The following is a 17,879-nucleotide window of genomic DNA, read 5'->3' on the forward strand; positions in this document are numbered from 1 at the left end:
TTTTAAGTAAATGTCATTCTTATTGATGCAGTGTGTCTGTACAGGAATTAATGGAGCATTGTATTACAGCAACACAAGCACAGGGGCAGTGAAAAATAAGCTTGATGACAGACCGACAATTATGATCACTCACTCTCAGTCATACAGTCTTACACAGAGATATTCACAATATTAGAATGTTTAGTTATCAGCTCATTTCAACTTTGTCAAAATTACAAAATAACATCATTGTAATCATGGTCTTAGGAAGCATTAAAACAATACATTTTCAATCTAAGTGTTTCTAGATACATACTGTTGAGAAATATACAAATATAAATATATATGCATTCTATTAATATTGTCAAATAACCCATAACCTACAATGTAAAATAGTTCAGAGTAAAATATATGTGCATTACAGTAAGGCATTAAGATGTACTGTCAGAGGTGGGGAGGCTCCTGAAGGAGAGGTATTTTATGGTTTGATCTGATAATAGCATGGCACAAAACATTCCCTTCTTGTCACCCGATTAGCCCACTATAATTATTTTTAATTAACTGAACTGACTAAATAAGAGTTCATTCTGATAAACAACAATCCATACTTAATATTGTAACACTGACCAAATTCAAATCAAACAAGAACACATTTATTGATATATTCATAAAAAAGTATTTTGTTGGGAAAATATTAGCTGGGTTGTAGCAAGGAGAACAAGTACAGTACCTACTTCAAGGTTCAGCAGTATATTCTGCTTACATTAGACCATTACACCCTTTAACCTTCCAGTCACAAATTTAATACAAGAACTGCAAAATTTTTGCTACATTAAAAAAAACCAACACATGCACACACAACACAAACTGAAAGGCATTACCTATGCAACAAATTAGGCTCTTATGTTTTGAAGATATATATATATATATATATCTTCAAAAAATAGTGTGAATAAAAAATAAAATAAAAATCTCGCTGTATGCTAAAATATCTGGTGTCATTTTATATGGTACAATGGTTTAACACGGTGGAAATGTAGATGAGGGCAGGAATCCCAATGTCCAGTTGCCTGAACCTTTGACGAGTCAACAATATGATGCCAGTACTGATACTTATAAATGGGATCTATGAGAGAATGACAACAGCCAAGACAGTCATGCATCACCAACCCTATCAGTGGTCACGATAACAGTTTTGTATGCAGAAAATGAATTACAATTTTATTAGAAATTACAGTGCATTCTATAAATGCAGATATTCCAAGGTTTTTTTTTAAAGGTTTTTATTAAATTTATTTTTTTAAGATTAGATGACCTCGACTTGAACCACAACAAAACAATAACTGTTTCTTTGAGCCAATCATCTTTCAGTGTTTGAAATTTGTGTTGTTTATTGATCATAATATTTACACAGCCTTTGGTAGCATTGAAAGTGCTGTATTTGAATGAAAAGCCAAAAATTTGATGTCACGCTGTAGCTATCTTGCCCAACATTAATTTAGTGTTGTTTTTTTTATATTACTCGTGGCAAAAACCTTTTCCCCAGAACGCCATAACATTGGTCTATTTGCTTCTTATTTCATCCCACTTCTGTTACAAGTGCCATGATAAAATTATGAATGACATACAATTGTTATTGTGAGTTGGCACATTATGGCAAAAAGTAATTTTCATCAAAGTGAGTAAATTGGTGTAAAACGCTGATTTTGAAATGTCCTGCATTCCACGGGATAGCGCAACCACTGCCTGTTCTATGCACTTCCAGCAAAAGTATTGCCAAAATCCACTGTCACAAAGAAACCTGGATTATACTAGGTCACAGCAAGACTTTAGCTCTGGGATAGAGCCATACAATCTGGCCTAGTGTCTGGTGTAGGACAATGCGTCAATGTGGCATTGGCACACAGACACTTCAGTATAATCCTACCACACACATAATGGCACAGTATCGTGTTCATAGATGAGTCCCTACGACAAAGGAAAAGGAACCAGCCAAGTTGTGTTGTGGAAGTTAACGCATACATTTTTATGAGACACTGCCAAGTCATACATATCTGTCAATCGATTCTAGCAAAAATCAAAATGCATATGTGACATGGTAATGACATTCAATAGTATACCTACAGACCTCTCCTTTAACATTTGCATGTACTGTAATGTCGTAATGCCTCATGACTGTATCTGCCTAATAAAGGTGGAAAGCTATATTGTCTTGGCAACAACCAACTAGTCACATTTATTTGTTTAATCAATAATGCCTTTCAGGATACTGACATACACTCAGTGAGCACTTTATTAGGTCTTTATTAGACTTATTTTTTTGACTTAAGTCTTCTGCTGCTGTAGCCTATCCACTCAGGTTTGACGCACTGTGTGTTCAGAGATGCTCTTCTGCATACCACTGTTGTAATGCATGGTTATTTGCAGTACTATCACCTTCCTGCCAGCTTTGACCCTTCTCCTCTGACCACTCTCATGAACAAAGCGTTTCTGGCCGCAGATTTGCATGAACAAGCCGGTGCACAGGCCTAATAATGTGATCACTAAGTGTATATATACTGTATACACATACAGATATACCCCCATTCAGTGTTTCCCCATACAAGTTGTCATATGTTTCCTCGAGAGAAAAACATGAATATATTTTAAAAATGAAGAAAATCCATAATTCAAAGATTATGACTTTCACCCAGAACACTCACAGCCTGCTGACAGCCACTAGCTTTGTTTACATGTGCAAGGCCAATGGACTTCAAAAAATATATATATTCCTAAATTAAAAACAGTAAGGAAAAAATTCTGAAACAAAAATCTCTTTGTGAATGCTGTGCTACCAAAACAAAGGGTATGTACTGAAGCAACCTGAGTGTTACTCAGAGACAAAGCAAAATTTGAGTAAAGGAAAGGAAAGGAACAAATCCCCACAGCACTAAGATTGCATGATCTTGTTATGAATGAGCCAGTGGCACTATGGGAAGACATCGTGGCAACCACAAAAACCTGGAGGTCTCCAGAAAGTCACGAGTGTGAAAGCCATGCACAGTGAAGCATACTTTAAGAAGTCTAATGTGTCTCTCCAGCAAAGGTGGAATGAAAGCACAATCACTACAAGATGATAATAAGAATATCCAAGTACAGACGCAATCTTGGCGATATCAGTAACTTGGTGCTGCTCTGACTGCAGTGGACCGTACGCAACAAGTGAAACCTGTGATAACCATTGGGGGCAGGGGGAACACTGTCCAGGCTGTCAAAACACGACCACAGGCGGTTTGAAAGAGCAGGGTAATTTGAGCATTCGGTTTGAATGCATAATACTTACCCACCAATCAAGAAGAGGGGCAGAGATGGGGCAATAAATTGCTTATGCTGATTTTAACCTACTTCTACATCAAGAATGTGGGTTGGGCTCCAGGTGAAAATGAACAAATGTTTTCACCTTTGGGTGGCAATGCATGTTATTTTTTTGCACAAAATGTGGTGGCATGGCTTAATTAGATCTTTTCTTTACTATAGGACTACTGTGATTCCAGGAGACTGGTTACTCCACTTTAGACCAGTTATTTAGTGTTTGTTACCGCTTTTTTGAGTTGTACTGACCGCCAGCAGCCAAGAATTGAGGCGGTGCAAGGTTGAGCAGCAGTAATTCAGTCTAGTCGAAGGTGGTGTTCAAAAGAAGCAGACTCAGGGAAAATAAATAACAAAAAAACTATGGGTTAAATCTGATGCCGTGGTTGGGTTGTAAAATTATGGATCTGAAAAGTGAAACAACATGATGTTGGCCAGGGCTGTTGGGATGGCCTGGAGCATGTGTCAGCAAGACCGCTTCTATGGCAAGAGACCCGGGAGAATGAGTCCAGTGAAGACAGGCTTATTGATTAGATCTGTATATAATCTGTTGCTTATACTGATGAATCGTAAATGATGGGGGCAGCAATAGGACGCAAGACACAGTTGGTACAAAGGAGGGTTGACACTACGGGACATTGAAAAGACTCCAGGGTTCTGGAGGACTGGCTGGATATGTGGTGACATGACCATGTGCGAAGGCTTTGGAGAGGAGGGAGAAGAATCACCAGGGAGGGAAAATGCCATGGATAGTTTTGAAGAGGGAGCTGGAGAGTGAATTAAAGAGTGAGGGAAAGGTATGACAAAGTTATGGGACGTTAAATTGTAGCCTTCAGATTACATTTTTGGGTTTGGTGTGCAGATAGACACAGGACGCTTTATCATTACATTTGCAAGTCAGGAGACTAGCAAATTTGTACGTGTTTGTTTTTTATTATGATCATTAAGGGGGTTAGGGATGAAGTGAGCTACCATCTCTGGTGGACTCTGATCAGTCCTGCTGCTCTACCACCAAGCGACAAACCCAACAGCAGTATGCTTGCAGTCCCTTTCCATATAAGCCTTAAGTGGACTTTCTGTGAGAACATTTTTGAATAAGTTCATTGCAAACTTTTTAATGGAAAGCTGATATGTTCAAACGTATATGCACCAGAGCTATGCTCAACCATTTCAGTCACAAGCACTGTTCTGACAGATTACCCATTCTTAAAGCTCTTACAGTATAACCAGCATCCTGACTACGGATATTTACAATCGCTGTAGCCTACAAACTGACGGTCAGTACTGATAGGAGTTTGAGAATTTCTCAAGATGAACAAACCATTTTGTGACTGCTATTAATCCATTAATTTAGCTTTTTCATGGTTAAACAAAGACAACTAATGTAATTTTTAAAGGGACAGTTTGTCTTCCTTGCATGGAATCCCAATTACGCCTAAAACGGTGTATTAATGGGAAATGGCCTAGTCTACAACTTGAAAGCATATCTTTCATTTTGCTTAATGTTAATACCTATAGGCCTAATCATTTTAACAAACAAATTACTCTAGTAATTCAAATATTCTCATTTTACAAAAGTTAACAGTATAGGCAGAAAGTGTATGTGGCAACATCCGCTTTGAGAATCCTGATTTCTATCACAATGCCTTACTTAAAATCAAATCAAAGGCGGATTCTTTAGGAAACAGTAGAAATATATGTTGAAGCAGTAGCCAAATAAAATAGGGTGACAATGATGGTTTAAAATTTCTTACAGTTAGCAGGCTATCCAGTCAAACAATGTCTCCAATGAGAGAGCGTAGGAGCTCCATCTGCAGGTAACATATGTAATTGCACAGAAAATGATTATAAGAAAGCTGTGGTTTGAAAGGGCTGCTACAATAATATCAATTCATGGTGAGTTGGCTTAGTTATCCATAACCCTCAATCTGACAAACATGACAGCACTACTCATGCTGCCAAATTCATATAGTAAAGCAGTCAATGCAGCTATTTCCCTAATAAATCCTCTTTTCATTGATCAGGGGTGTCCAATCTTATGTGAAAAGGGCTGATGTGTATTTTTCAGTTTAGCACTCCAACTCCTGATTCAACTAATTAACTAATCATGGTCTTCAATCAAGATCTTGAACCGTAGATTCAGATGTGAAACGAAAACCTGCACCCACATTGGTTCTTTTTGGGCAAGACTGGACACTGCTGTTATATGAGTTTTGAAAATGTAATAAATATGACAAAAAAGCAGCTCAAGTATCCGATTTCAATAAGTAATACAATTTTTATATTGCATTCACGATTTTTAGAATGTTTTGAAGGATATACAAAGCTAAAAGCCAATTAGCCGTCACTGGGATGGACCGCAAGTCCACTGCGAAGCACTGTTCTTCTATTCAATAGACTGTTAATTAAATTAGTAATTGTCTAAATTGAGCTATCTACCATATTACTGCCTTCACAGATAACAAGAATTGGCTTCCACTAAGCTATAAGCCAATTTAAGACAAAAGCTTTTGACTCAAATTGGCTTATAGGTTAGTGAGAAACAAAAGATGCATTTGGAAAAATGAACACTTCATTCCTACTTTACTTTCATCTTATCCTGCAGGGGCTTGAGTCTGAGAGGCTGGGAGACAGTCAGCAAGCGAGTGAGCAAGAACAAGTAAAAGTTTTGGAAAATTTAAACGGCTTTATTGCAGATTTTGAATATTTCTCCTAGAGTTTGTTTGTACACCTAATTTGTAACTGCTTTTAAAGAATTCATACCATGGGTTTACATGTATTGTGTTCCTTGCTTCTATAAAGATTTGTTAAAATTTAGCGTTTACCATTCATTGATATGTAACAATGCTGCACGGAACACATCACCAATAAATTAAAGTTAAAATGATGCCCTTATGTTGTGTTTCGGTTAGTGGTTTTTTCCACTGGAATGCATACTATTTGGAATAAGGGGTATACCTGCATACAGTATATAGCATTACAATACATGACTTTGCTGCTGAACAAAACTATACAGGTACCTCTTCAGAAGGATCACAAGCCTTCCTAAACAAACCATTCTAGTAGTGTGATTACCGTTTTATTCCAGATAACAGTATATTGTTTGTCTCTTCCATTTCCATAACCAGGTTAGCTAGTGTATTTCATGCTAAGTAAATGAGTTCAAATGATGAACCTTCTCTACTTTCTGAGTCCAAATTCCTGTCTTTTGTTTTCTGTAAAGAGGATGGCTGAGGGGGGGGGTGGGGGTACAGCCACTAGGATTCCATGTTGGATCCTCTGAACACCCTACCCTCTACAGCTGGCTGAGTGATCGGAGTGAAGGACAGCAACAAACTGAGGACAGAATGAGAGAATGGGTTAGTATGATTCACACACACTTGCAGGACACAACAGTACAGTAACACTGACACAGAGAGAAAGGTAACAGCACATACACACGCCGAGTAGACCATACCGTTTCTCTAAACGGGGCGAAGAGAGAAAAAGAGGGGATAGGCAGAAATTCACGGACATAAAACACATGGCAAGAGCAGAGAAAGGACATGCCCTCCCTCACCTTGACTGTTGCCCACGGTCTCTCTCACCCACCGGCTCTCTCTCCCCTATCCCTTTAGTCCTTCCTGCTAGCTGTGGGACTGGGGGGCTATGCCAGAACAATCGGACACCAGCAGCCCCACCCCGGTGTTCCCGCTGACAAACACGCTAGGTCCAGACACCATGTTGCCCAGGGAGATGGAGCTGCTGGACGCCGTGGTGGTGGTGATGGGGCTCGGGGTGGTGTGGGGGCTGGTGTGTGTGCCCATGTGGCCTTGCAGTTGGGTGGGGGTCTTGCAGTGCACCCCGCAGAGTTGACATAACAGGACACCTCCAGGCCCGGTTCCCCCAAATCCCCCTCTCTGACCCGCACTCTCCTTCCACTCCTGACCGTGGTGCTTCTGTGCGTGGACACGCAGGTATGTAAGAGTAGTAAAGCCTGGGGAGAAGGAGGGGAGAGGCACGGTTATACAGCATGCAATGCAGACTCAATGAGAGTGCGTACGGCACACAGGAGGACTAGATGCTATACAGTATACTGAATGAGCAAAGCCACACAGAGGCTCGGAGCTCTCTCGACTCTAGCTCTCTGCTTAAAAATAGGGTAAGCAGTTTAATATTTTGTCGTACAAATATTTATTTTCCTACATGGCTTCACACCTGTTCTTCCATGAATGAGGAAACTTGGTTGCGGATTGCAACCAGGGTGGTATCGGCATGGCCATTGGCTAAACCTGGCCAGACAAATATCGGTTACTAATGCCAGCGCACAATTTCCATATTCTGCATCCCTAAAAACGGCCTCAATTGCAATGTACAGTAGTAGTAGTGTAACCGGTGTAAAAGCGACATAAAGTACACACTGTTAATATCTGAACCATGAATTTTCAAGCCTGTTACAGGTGTGTGTAAGTTGCTGAAGTTGTTACATACAAAACATTGCCTGCTATGTACTACACAGTTGCCGTTGGTAGAAGTAAACTAGTTTGATGAAACCATGCAGGAAATAAACTGTGGATGTTCATGTTTGACTGCGGGATTATATTGGAAAGAAGTTACTGATGAATTTTTCTGCACTTTGAAACCACCTTGGTACTAGGTTGAACTAGTGCAAATATTTAGAAAACGCACATTTCAGCAAAACTGTGAGGATGGACTGATACTACTCCGGGTAATTAGAAATATACCTTAGAATTAGAAATGTACTTTTTGAGGGAACTGCCCCTTTTAGTTGAATCAGAACTGCTGAGCTAAAATAATGTAACTATTATGCAACTCATTTTAAGTGGGCTGAAACAAAAGTGAGTAAATGTTTGAAATAGATGATAGAAATGGAACTCACTGCGGTTGCAGAGGTGACAGGCATGGTGCTGTGATTGGTTGTGCACCCTCATGTGATCAGTGATGTAGGCTGCAGACAGCAGCTTGCCACAGATGTGACATGGCACTTTCTCCTCATGGCGGATCATGTGAGCTCGAAGCCGGTCACGTGTAGCAAATGCAGACTCGCACGTCTACACACAGGGACAAATTAAACGCAATAAAACTTTGACTCATTGAACATGTGTCACATACAGTGGGGTGCAAAAATGTGGCCACTCCTGGTTTAAATGTCTGTTACAATTAATCCGTATGCGATCAAAAGCAAACCTGTGTGTGAAAAAAATCAAAAGTAATTTCATGTGTATACCAGCAGTTTTAAATATATTTAATTAAAAAATAAAAATCTAAATAAATATGGATGAAATCATATATATCTTTATTTGTTATTTTATTCTGGAATTACCTCACATTTGAAGGGTCTCTCCTTTGAATGGACCTGTCTTACATGACTGTTCAGATGATCAGGCCTGAAAAGCAAGGTTCAAACAATGCAAAATCACATCACCAACGATCGCAAGCAACAAGGGGGATTCTGCAGGGATCAGTTCTCTGCTACAAATGAAGCAAGGGCATATGATCTCTCAGTATGTGCAGTCCTGCAGCCTTGCCCTGTTCTCACCGTGAGAAGCCCTTGGCACAGTGGGGGCAGACGTAGGGTTTCTCTACGCCTCCTTGGTGGGAGCGCACGTGGTAGCTCATGCGGTCCTTCCGCTTGAAGCGCTGCTGGCAGATGGGGCAGGAGTAAGGCTTCTCATCCGAGTGGGACAGCCGGTGTCTGTTGAGGTGGTACACGTCCCGGAAGGCCTTCCCACAGGCCTCACACGCGTGGTTCTTACGCACCGGGTTTGGGCTGGGGTTAGCTGCACGCTGCTAAGAGAGAGAACATTTACTGGCTTTGGATCTCATGAATGAGCGAGGTGGCGGTGTCACTGACTCAAACAAAGGGCCACAAGCGGCGGGAAGAACAGGATGGAAAGGAACACTGGCATGGCAAGAGGAGTGGGGAAATTTGGGAAGGGAGAGAGAACAGCGAGTCATGGTGTGAAAAATTGGTTGGCTGGTTGGTTATGGAGGAGGTCAATAGAGCTTTTGCACCTTAAAAGTTATTTCCTGCATTCTAGGACATTAAAACCACCCAAAAAAAGCGTTCCAGCAATAAGGGCTAAGAACCAGAAATGGTTTAAGCCAATGATGAAAGTAATTTTCTCTGAACATATAGCCTAATAAAAAGTACTACCAAATACAAATATATACAAAATTATTGGAACAGCAAAGTCAATTCCTTTTTGCTATACAGTGAAGACAATTGAGTTTGATGTCCAAATTGCAGCTTTTATTTCCTGGTATTTTTTAAACAAGATTTGTTCAACAACTTGGAACATCATCTTTTGTATCAAACCACCCAATGTTTAGGTGAGCTAAAGTCTTGGAACATTGACTGAGGTGTTTCTTGTTGCCCAGATGTGCCTTGGATTTTTTCTGTGAAGACTGCATTTGTGTTAGAAAAGATAAACCAACAGAGAGCTGTCTTTGGGTGAAAAGCAAGCCATTTTGAAGAGGGGAAATCGATCAGACCCATTGCACAAGCATTGAAAAAGAAAGAAACCGCTGGTGTACTCAGCAACAGAAATCAAACAGGTTGACCAAAAAAAACAACAGCAGTTGATGACAGGAACATTGTGAGAGCTGTGAAGAAAAACCCCAAAACATCAGTCTGTTACATCACAAACAGGATTGAAGGTACCTCAATCAACCATTCGAAGAAGACTTGGAGAGTAGTAATATAGAGGCTATACCGCAAGATGCAAACCACTCATCAGTAGTAAGAATCGGAAGGCGAGATTACAATTTGCAATGAAGTACAGAGATAAGCCACAAAAGTTCTGGAACAACGTTTCATGGACTGATGAAACCAAAATTAACCTGATGGAAAGGCCAAAGTGGAGAAAGAAGGGATCTGCTCATCTGTGAAGCACGGTGGAGTCATGGCTTGGGCTTGCATGGCTGCTTCTCGAGTGTGCTCAATAATCTTTATTGATGATGTAAGTCATGATTGTAAGTCTACAAAAACATTCTGTCTGCAAACTTAGAGAGAAATGCGTCCAAGCTAATTGGGAGGAACTTCATTATGCAGCAAGAAAATGACCCAAAACACACTGCCAACACAACAAAAGACTTCATTAGGGAGAAAAAGTGGAAGGTTTTAGACTGGCCAAGTCAATCACCAGACCTTAACCCAATTGAGCATGCATTTCACCTCCTTAAGAGGAGATTAAAGGGAAAACCCACCCAAAACAAACAACAACTAAAAGAGGCTGCAGTAAAAGCCTGGAAAAGCATCACAAAAGAAGAATGCAAGTTTGGTGATGTCAATGGGTCACAGGCTTGATGCAGTTATTGCAAGGAAGGGATATGCTACCAACTATTGAGTGTCATTTACTTTCATTTACTTAAATACTCTCTGTTCCAAAACTTTTTCTCACCTTCAATTTGGGAGGTCTAATACCAAAGGTGCTATGTATGAAGCAGTTCAACACATCTCGGTGTAAATAACAGTAAATAAAAGCTGAAATTCTGAACTCTTGTCTCTTTTTATCTCAACCCCAAATGTATTCAGTGTATTGCAAAAAAAAGGAATTGGCCTTGCTGTTACAATACTTTGAGGGGACTGTATATCATTCCTCTTTAAACCTAATAAAGACCCAACTCTATGCTCAAGCTACCACCCATTATCGCTCATTAACACGGGTATTGAAATTATCAGTAAGGCACTGCCCATGAGATTAGAAACAGTCCTCCCTTCTATAATACACCCTGATCAGGGTGTATTAAAGGCAGATATTCATCAAGGAACATGCGCTGCCTATTCAATCTACTCAGTATAACCAATAGATATCTTGTCAATAGATGCTGAAAAAGCATCTGACCGGGTTAATTGGACATTTTTACTTTCCATATTAGAAAGATTTGGTTTTGGGGAGTCATTTATTCAATTAATTAAAATTCTGTACAACTCGCCAACAGCATCAATAACCACAAATGGTATAATTTCACAACGTTTTACACTTCACAGGGATACAAGACATCCTTGTCCACTCTCACCCCTATTATTTGCCCTATTTATTGAACCCTAGCAACTGCCAAGACACCAAACCCACTGGTATCACCACCCTGAACACAACCCATAAGGTCAGCCTATATGCAGAAGACCTATTACTATATACACAAAATCCTGTAACATCACTTCCAGCTATTTTTGTTTTGGACATTTTCTACCATCCCTGAATATTCAACTGGTCAAAATCCATTATTCTCCCAGTTAACCAGGACCAGTGGAATGCTGTGAACCCCAATCTCTCACTTAACATCCCTACAGGTAACATTTGGTATCTCGGCATTGATATGTCCTCCAACCTTTTAGAGTTGTTTGAACTGAACTTCATGCCAAGTCTAAAGACCAGAGGAAATCATTTAAACTGTTGGAATAACTTATCACTCTCACTTGCTGGCTGCATAGCTGTAGTGAAAACGTCAATCCTACCAAGAATCCTACCATCTTTTTTCTCCCATCCTTCCAATATCTAATTTAATCTAAAAGAAAATTACTGGAAAAATAAACAACCAATAAAACTCTCAATACTTAAAGCAAGCTGCCTGGTGGCTTAAATGCCCCAAACTCTTTTCATTACTACTTAGCTCATCAGTTACAGTACATAATGAAATGGATATATTCAGACAAGACCCTTGGCTCTAAATTGAACAGTCAGTATGTGAAAAACTCTCCATTAAAGACCTACTATTCTTGTCCCAATCAATCAAAAAACATAATTGCTATAAGACCATCGCCATTTCAACAACTCTGGAAGCTTGGTGAAAAATCAGTAAGATCACTTAATTTCTTAATCAATAAGACCACCTTCATATTTAACTCATGGAAAAGTAAAGGAATTACCCACATACAACACCTATTTGAAAATGATGGATTCTTAACCATCCAAAGAACTATGATATCACCCAAGAAAACGTACAGTATCTCCCACTTAAGAACACACTTAAAAATAAAATACAACTTTCCAACAATAATCTGCAACCACCGCCATTAATAGAAAACATAGCATCCATTCCAACATTAAAGAAACCTAAGCTGTGGGGTGGCCTGTAGCGTAGTGGTTAAGGTAAATTACTGGGACACCCAAGGTTGGTGGTTCCAATCCCGGTGTAGCCACAATAAGATCCGCACAGCCGTTGGGCCCTTGAGCAAGGCCCTTAACCCTGCATTGCTCTAGGGGAGGATTGTCTCCTGCTTAGTCTAATCAACTGTATGTCGCTCTGGATAAGAGCGTCTGCCAAATGCCAATAATGTAATGTAATAAGCTATCTAAACTATAAAAACTCATATCACCAAAATAAAAACAAAAACAAATACCTACTCAATGTCGAAAAACTCCCGATTACAGCTAATTCAGTATAAGACTATGCACAGAACACACATCACCAATTGCAGAATGCACCTCATGGGCTTCACCAATACAGATATCTGTCCACAATAATAAATGGTTGCCATTTATATAGTACCTTTATCCGAAGCGCTATGCAATTTATGCTTCTCATTCACCCATTCACACACACTCACACACCAACAGTAATTGGATGCCATGCAAGGCACCAAACAGCTCGTCAGGAGAAATTGGGGTTAGGTCTCTTGCTCAGGGACAATGCATCCTCAACACAATAGATTGTTATTATCACTCTTTTTGGTAATGTACACCAACCCAAAATGTCTGGCAAACTGTAAGAGTTGAACTCTCCAAATTTCTGGGTCACAACATTCCATTGTCCCCATCTCTTTGCCTTCTAGGAGACCACACACCCATCAGTCATCTTCACAAATATCACAAACTCATACATACCTTGACCATAGCCAAAAAACAATACTCATGAACTGGAAATACAGGCATAAACTTGCAATGGCTTAATTTGGTAATAGACTATCTCTCAATGGAATGAATCACAGCTGAATATAATAAACAATCCAAAGAATTCAGTGATACCTGGGAACCTCCTCATAAATCTGAACCCCCCCCCCCCCCCCCGGCATTCCTTTCTTTCCTTCTTTTTTTGTTATCCATTACCACCATGCATCTGCTTTATAATTATTATGATTTTTGTATTATTTGTTATTAGTTATCACTTATTATTCACAATTATTACCAATATTATTATTGATAATGATTATTATTACTGTTACTGTTATTATTTGTTATTAGTAATATTACTCTCACCATTAATGATTATCATTGTAACTTATTACAATTAATTATCATTATTATTATGATTGACGATTATTATTACTTCTGAACTGCCATACAATGGTTCTGAGGCGGTCTGAGGCAAGATGTTTCTGTATACTGCGGCATTCATCCTGCTGCTGCTATCGGCACCAGTAAACACCAGTGAAGTGAGCCAGTTCCAGTGGCAGCCATACAAGCCCAAGCTATAAAACTAGGTAGTGGTAAGCTTTGAATCATGAGCTGTTTTTTTCCTCCACTTTCCTCTTTCCGTCACTCTGGTACAGGTTGATCTTTGTCTCATCATTCCATAACACTACAGGTTCCACAACTCTATAGGTTTTTTAATGTCCATTCTATTCTTGAGGTTTGCCAGGGTTTTACATCTTGTGGTGAACCTAGGTTATGCTAGTGTAGTCTTCTCTTTATGGTTGTCTTTGACACATCTATGCCTACATCCTGGAGAGTGTTAATGATCTGTTGAATGTTGAACAGTTACCATGGGGTTTCAAGGATTCTTCAGTCATACACTACGGTTCTATTTCACACCGAATTCGTGATCTAAAAGAATACAATTTGCAAATCGCAAAGGCTGCGATTTTTTATTATATAAATTAGTGTTTAGACTATTAAATTACGTTGCATGGTTTGCCTCAGGACGCTTCTGAACATCATGAACTCAGTTTGACAGGCAAGGGCAAGCTGGATACTTATCAGCAAAGGCTGCATGATGTGTCTCAAAGTGCCTCTTGAGAGGTGTGCCTTCTCAGCGTTAAATAAGCATTTTTAATAGCTACCAAACGTTACTAGAAGCACTTATAAAATAATTTATAACCATTTATCTTTGGCTTGTGTTTAAAAGTCGGCTATTAGTAGCGGACTGATCCTGCGTTGGTTTTGATTTTGAGTGAACTTATCATTGAGACATGGGAAATAAGTTCATAAAACGTAGCGTTGCTAAAATAATTTGCAAAGACACAAGAGAAAAGTGTAATTTAGTCTCACTTTGAAAAAATAAAAGCACTCAACAGTGACCGTCTGATGTCGTAGTAGCCGCGCTATGATGCCCCCTTAAGGAACTTGAAATTGTCCACTCTCTACTACCCATCATGTGGTGCTTTTCTGTGATCTTATGTTCTTATAGCCACAGTATTGTGTGGCAAAACTGTACTTTCATGTTGCTAAAATGTTTAGAGAAGGCTTTAAGTTATCAAAAGATTTTAATGTGAACCTTTGATTTTTCCAATTCAAAAGTGAACTGAAGATTTATTTTTAATCAATGTTTACATATCAGTTCATATTGCAATCACAATATTGCTTTGAAAAATCGCAAGTCATTTTCCCAATTTGTTCAGCCCTATCACACACTACACTTCCGTGGTCTACTAGGTAATTTGCCATTGTTGAGCTCACCAGTGCATTCTTGCTTCTTATCAATATACCAAACAGTTGATTTTGACATACCTATTTTTTTGGCAATGTCTCTGATTTATTTATTCTGATTTTTCAGCCTTATGATGGCCTGCTTTACTGGCATTGACACATCTTTGGTCCTCATGTTGAGAGACAACAGACTCCCAAATGAAAATGGCACTCCTAGAATCAACTCTAGCTTTTTAATGCATGAACTAATGATGAAAAAAACCTGCTACAATTTCTACACTGTTCACCCAATATAGATGCAACTCTCAAATGAGCTAAAAGCCTGCACTCTAATTCCATAGCCATTGCTGTATGTGTACTTGCTGGAGTACAGAGCCAAAACGCCAAAAAAATGTGTCACTGTCCAAATGCTTACAGACTGCACTGTACCTGTGAAATGTGAATATAAACCGTACCTGAGGCACTTCATCAACACAAGAGCATTACATTTGTTATAACATTGAAACTGAAATCATGCCCATGTATTCAGCAACGGTGCAGTGCAATTTGTGTGTGTTCTTTTTGTTTTTTATTTTTTACCTCTCGCCTTATTGTCTCTGCAGGGTTTGTGCTGAAGGAAGATTGCAGAATGTTGTGTTCTTGAGTGCACACAGCACCAATAAAGCACATTAAATGGAAACATTAATGAAGCATAATTGCTTCTTAAGCAGCTGGGTTTGGATTTACATTTTGACATCTGAAAAGTGAAAACGCACCTGTACCGTTGCCCCAGCGATTACTACAGCAGCAGGAGGAGGAGGTGGGCCAGCCATGGTAACATTAGCTGTGGTGACTGACATGGCAACCACTTCACCTTCTTGATTTCCTAGAGCAGATGGATGAGGAACTGACATGGCAGGAGGGGGAAGAGGAGGAGGAACAGAGAGATGGAGTAAGGAGAGAGGTACAGTCTGTCTCTCCACTCGTCCGACTGCTGCTGCCGCTCCTTCCTTCATTCCTGCCTCCCTCTCTCTGGCAGCTTTGTCCTTCATACGGATTCCTGTGTGGACTGACTGGTGGCGCCGCAGGTTGTAGCTGTTCTTGAACTGCTTGTTACAAAGGGGGCAGATATGGGCAGCTCGAGCAGGCCGAGACACTGGCTTTGCTGAGCGAGAAAAAGAGGGATACAGAGATAGAGATTTTATGTGGTTTACCCTGAGAAATAACTGCTCTATGGATTATATTGTTAAAGGCAATTACTATGCTATGCAATTTCACTCTGCAGTGTCTTCCACCACACTCTCTCCATTAAGCCCTGCCCCGCTCACCTGGTAAAGGTTCCTCATTCAGAGCAGCAGTGTCCACTGTGGAAGGAGGTGGGGCTATGTGCTCTGTGGGTGGATTCTGGGCAGAGCCTGTGAGCACTGGGAGGAGGTCTGATTGGAGAGTCGCTTCCACTTGGGTTTGAGTGGGCGTATTCTGAGAAACAACAAAGGAGGTGGAACTGTCACCAGAGATGCTTAGAAACCTTGCTACCAAAAAAATAAAAAAATAATAAAAAAACGAAGACAAGTCAAAATTAAAAACAGTCACTCTGACCACACCTGCTGTAGCAACTGTGCTTTTCACTCCAAGTATGTTCTGGTACATAACTGCAACTTGGTCCTTTAGCTAAGTATTGAAATCACGAAGTTATGAGTTATACTGATGACAAAGTTCTCATTTGACAATAAGCAGTGAAAGGGTAAATGAACGGCGCTGTCCTGGGAGGGGGGAAGGGGATGACCACTAGGCTTACGAACTGTACAGTCTAAATCTAAGACATACTCACAGTGTCAGTAACTTACCTGAAACAGAAAATTACTCCAAGCAGCATCCATTTTGAACCACAACGTTGAAGAAAATAATCGTCCTTATAAAACTATTTATACAATGAACAATATCAGCAAAGCCGATATATCCTACTTAACTAATGGTATATAGCCAACAGATCTTAATGAAATCGAGATTGATGATAATCGCCCTGTTCAAAATGACCTAACTTAAGTTAACGTTAGCTTGCTATCTTATGGCGGTAGCTATAGAGCAGATACTAATATATATGTAATTTGCAATAAATTCTGTTTCATCAAAATGCACGTAGTTCCTTGTTTGCATGTATTAGCTTATAGCTAGCTAGCTAATACGATGCAATCACTTTCAACGGAAAGCTAGCTACATATAACTAACCAGCTAACATTAGCTACCTAGATGTTGACAATCTTGTTGCTAGCTAGGTGCTACGTTTTGGTTTGAACACTTAGCTAGGTGGTTAGCAAGCTTATTTACTGACTGAAACGCACATAATCCCCGTATACACTAGCTAGTCAACACTATAATATTAGTTAACTTAATTGTAGAATTTCTATATAGCTAGCTACTCGAAATCACAGTAACTGTTAGCTAGCTAGCTAATCATGCAACAAAACAAAATCTGATTAGCTATTAATAAAATGGCTAGCTAAATATATTTTGAAGACATTATTTCAACGCTAATTGTAAGTACTGATTCGAAAACGTATTACAGAACAATAGTTAATTTAGTTTTTATTTTGTTTTCCTTAATAGGCCAAGCGAGTCGAAGCCTCGGGATTGCGTTCAGTCCTGGCCTCAGCTAGAGCGCTCCCACTCGGCCGCAGTTCGACGTTCCACACCGGGTGTTAAATTGAGATGACATCTTTCTTTTTTTTTTCTATCTCTCTCTCCCTCCCTTTCTCTTTCTTCCTTTTCTTTTTTTAATTTCTTGTTTTTCTCCCCCCTCCTCTATTTCTCCTCACCGTTATGTCCCACTCGTGTTTAAAGGGAAGGTATTTGGTTGTACACCCCCCCCTCCCCTTTCTTTCTCGACCGTGTATACTAGTGTGCCCGGCCGTCGTTTTCTTTGTCCCCCCTCCCACTTACAGTTTCGGCCGACTTAAATTTTATAAACAAAATGCTGCTTAA

General features: G+C 39.8%; 1 protein-coding gene across 3 annotated transcripts; it reads right to left on the minus strand.

Annotated features, from left to right (window-relative positions):
• Window positions 1-17,725, minus strand: mazb (MYC-associated zinc finger protein b (purine-binding transcription factor)). 3 transcript variants are annotated; one of them, XR_009708022.1, is made up of 8 exons: window positions 16,745-17,725; window positions 16,226-16,376; window positions 15,674-16,062; window positions 8,867-9,117; window positions 8,651-8,714; window positions 8,207-8,378; window positions 6,887-7,303; window positions 1-6,663 (listed from the first exon to the last, which is right to left on the minus strand). XR_009708022.1 is itself a non-coding variant. In XM_061230911.1 (7 exons), the coding sequence occupies exons 1-7, from the start codon at window positions 16,775-16,777 to the stop codon at window positions 6,954-6,956; spliced, it is 1,407 nt and encodes a 468-aa protein (XP_061086895.1). In that variant the 5' UTR covers window positions 16,778-17,725; the 3' UTR covers window positions 1-6,953. The 3 variants fall into 3 exon arrangements, 2 of the variants coding, with proteins under 2 accessions (XP_061086895.1, XP_061086894.1); XM_061230911.1 differs by having other exon boundaries at window positions 1-7,303; window positions 8,867-9,114; XM_061230910.1 differs by having other exon boundaries at window positions 1-7,303.
• Window positions 17,726-17,879: the final 154 nt, after the last annotated feature.

The sequence above is a fragment of the Conger conger genome, chromosome 2 (genome assembly GCF_963514075.1).
Source record: "Conger conger chromosome 2, fConCon1.1, whole genome shotgun sequence".
In the NCBI taxonomy this organism is placed as follows: domain Eukaryota; kingdom Metazoa; phylum Chordata; class Actinopteri; order Anguilliformes; family Congridae; genus Conger; species Conger conger.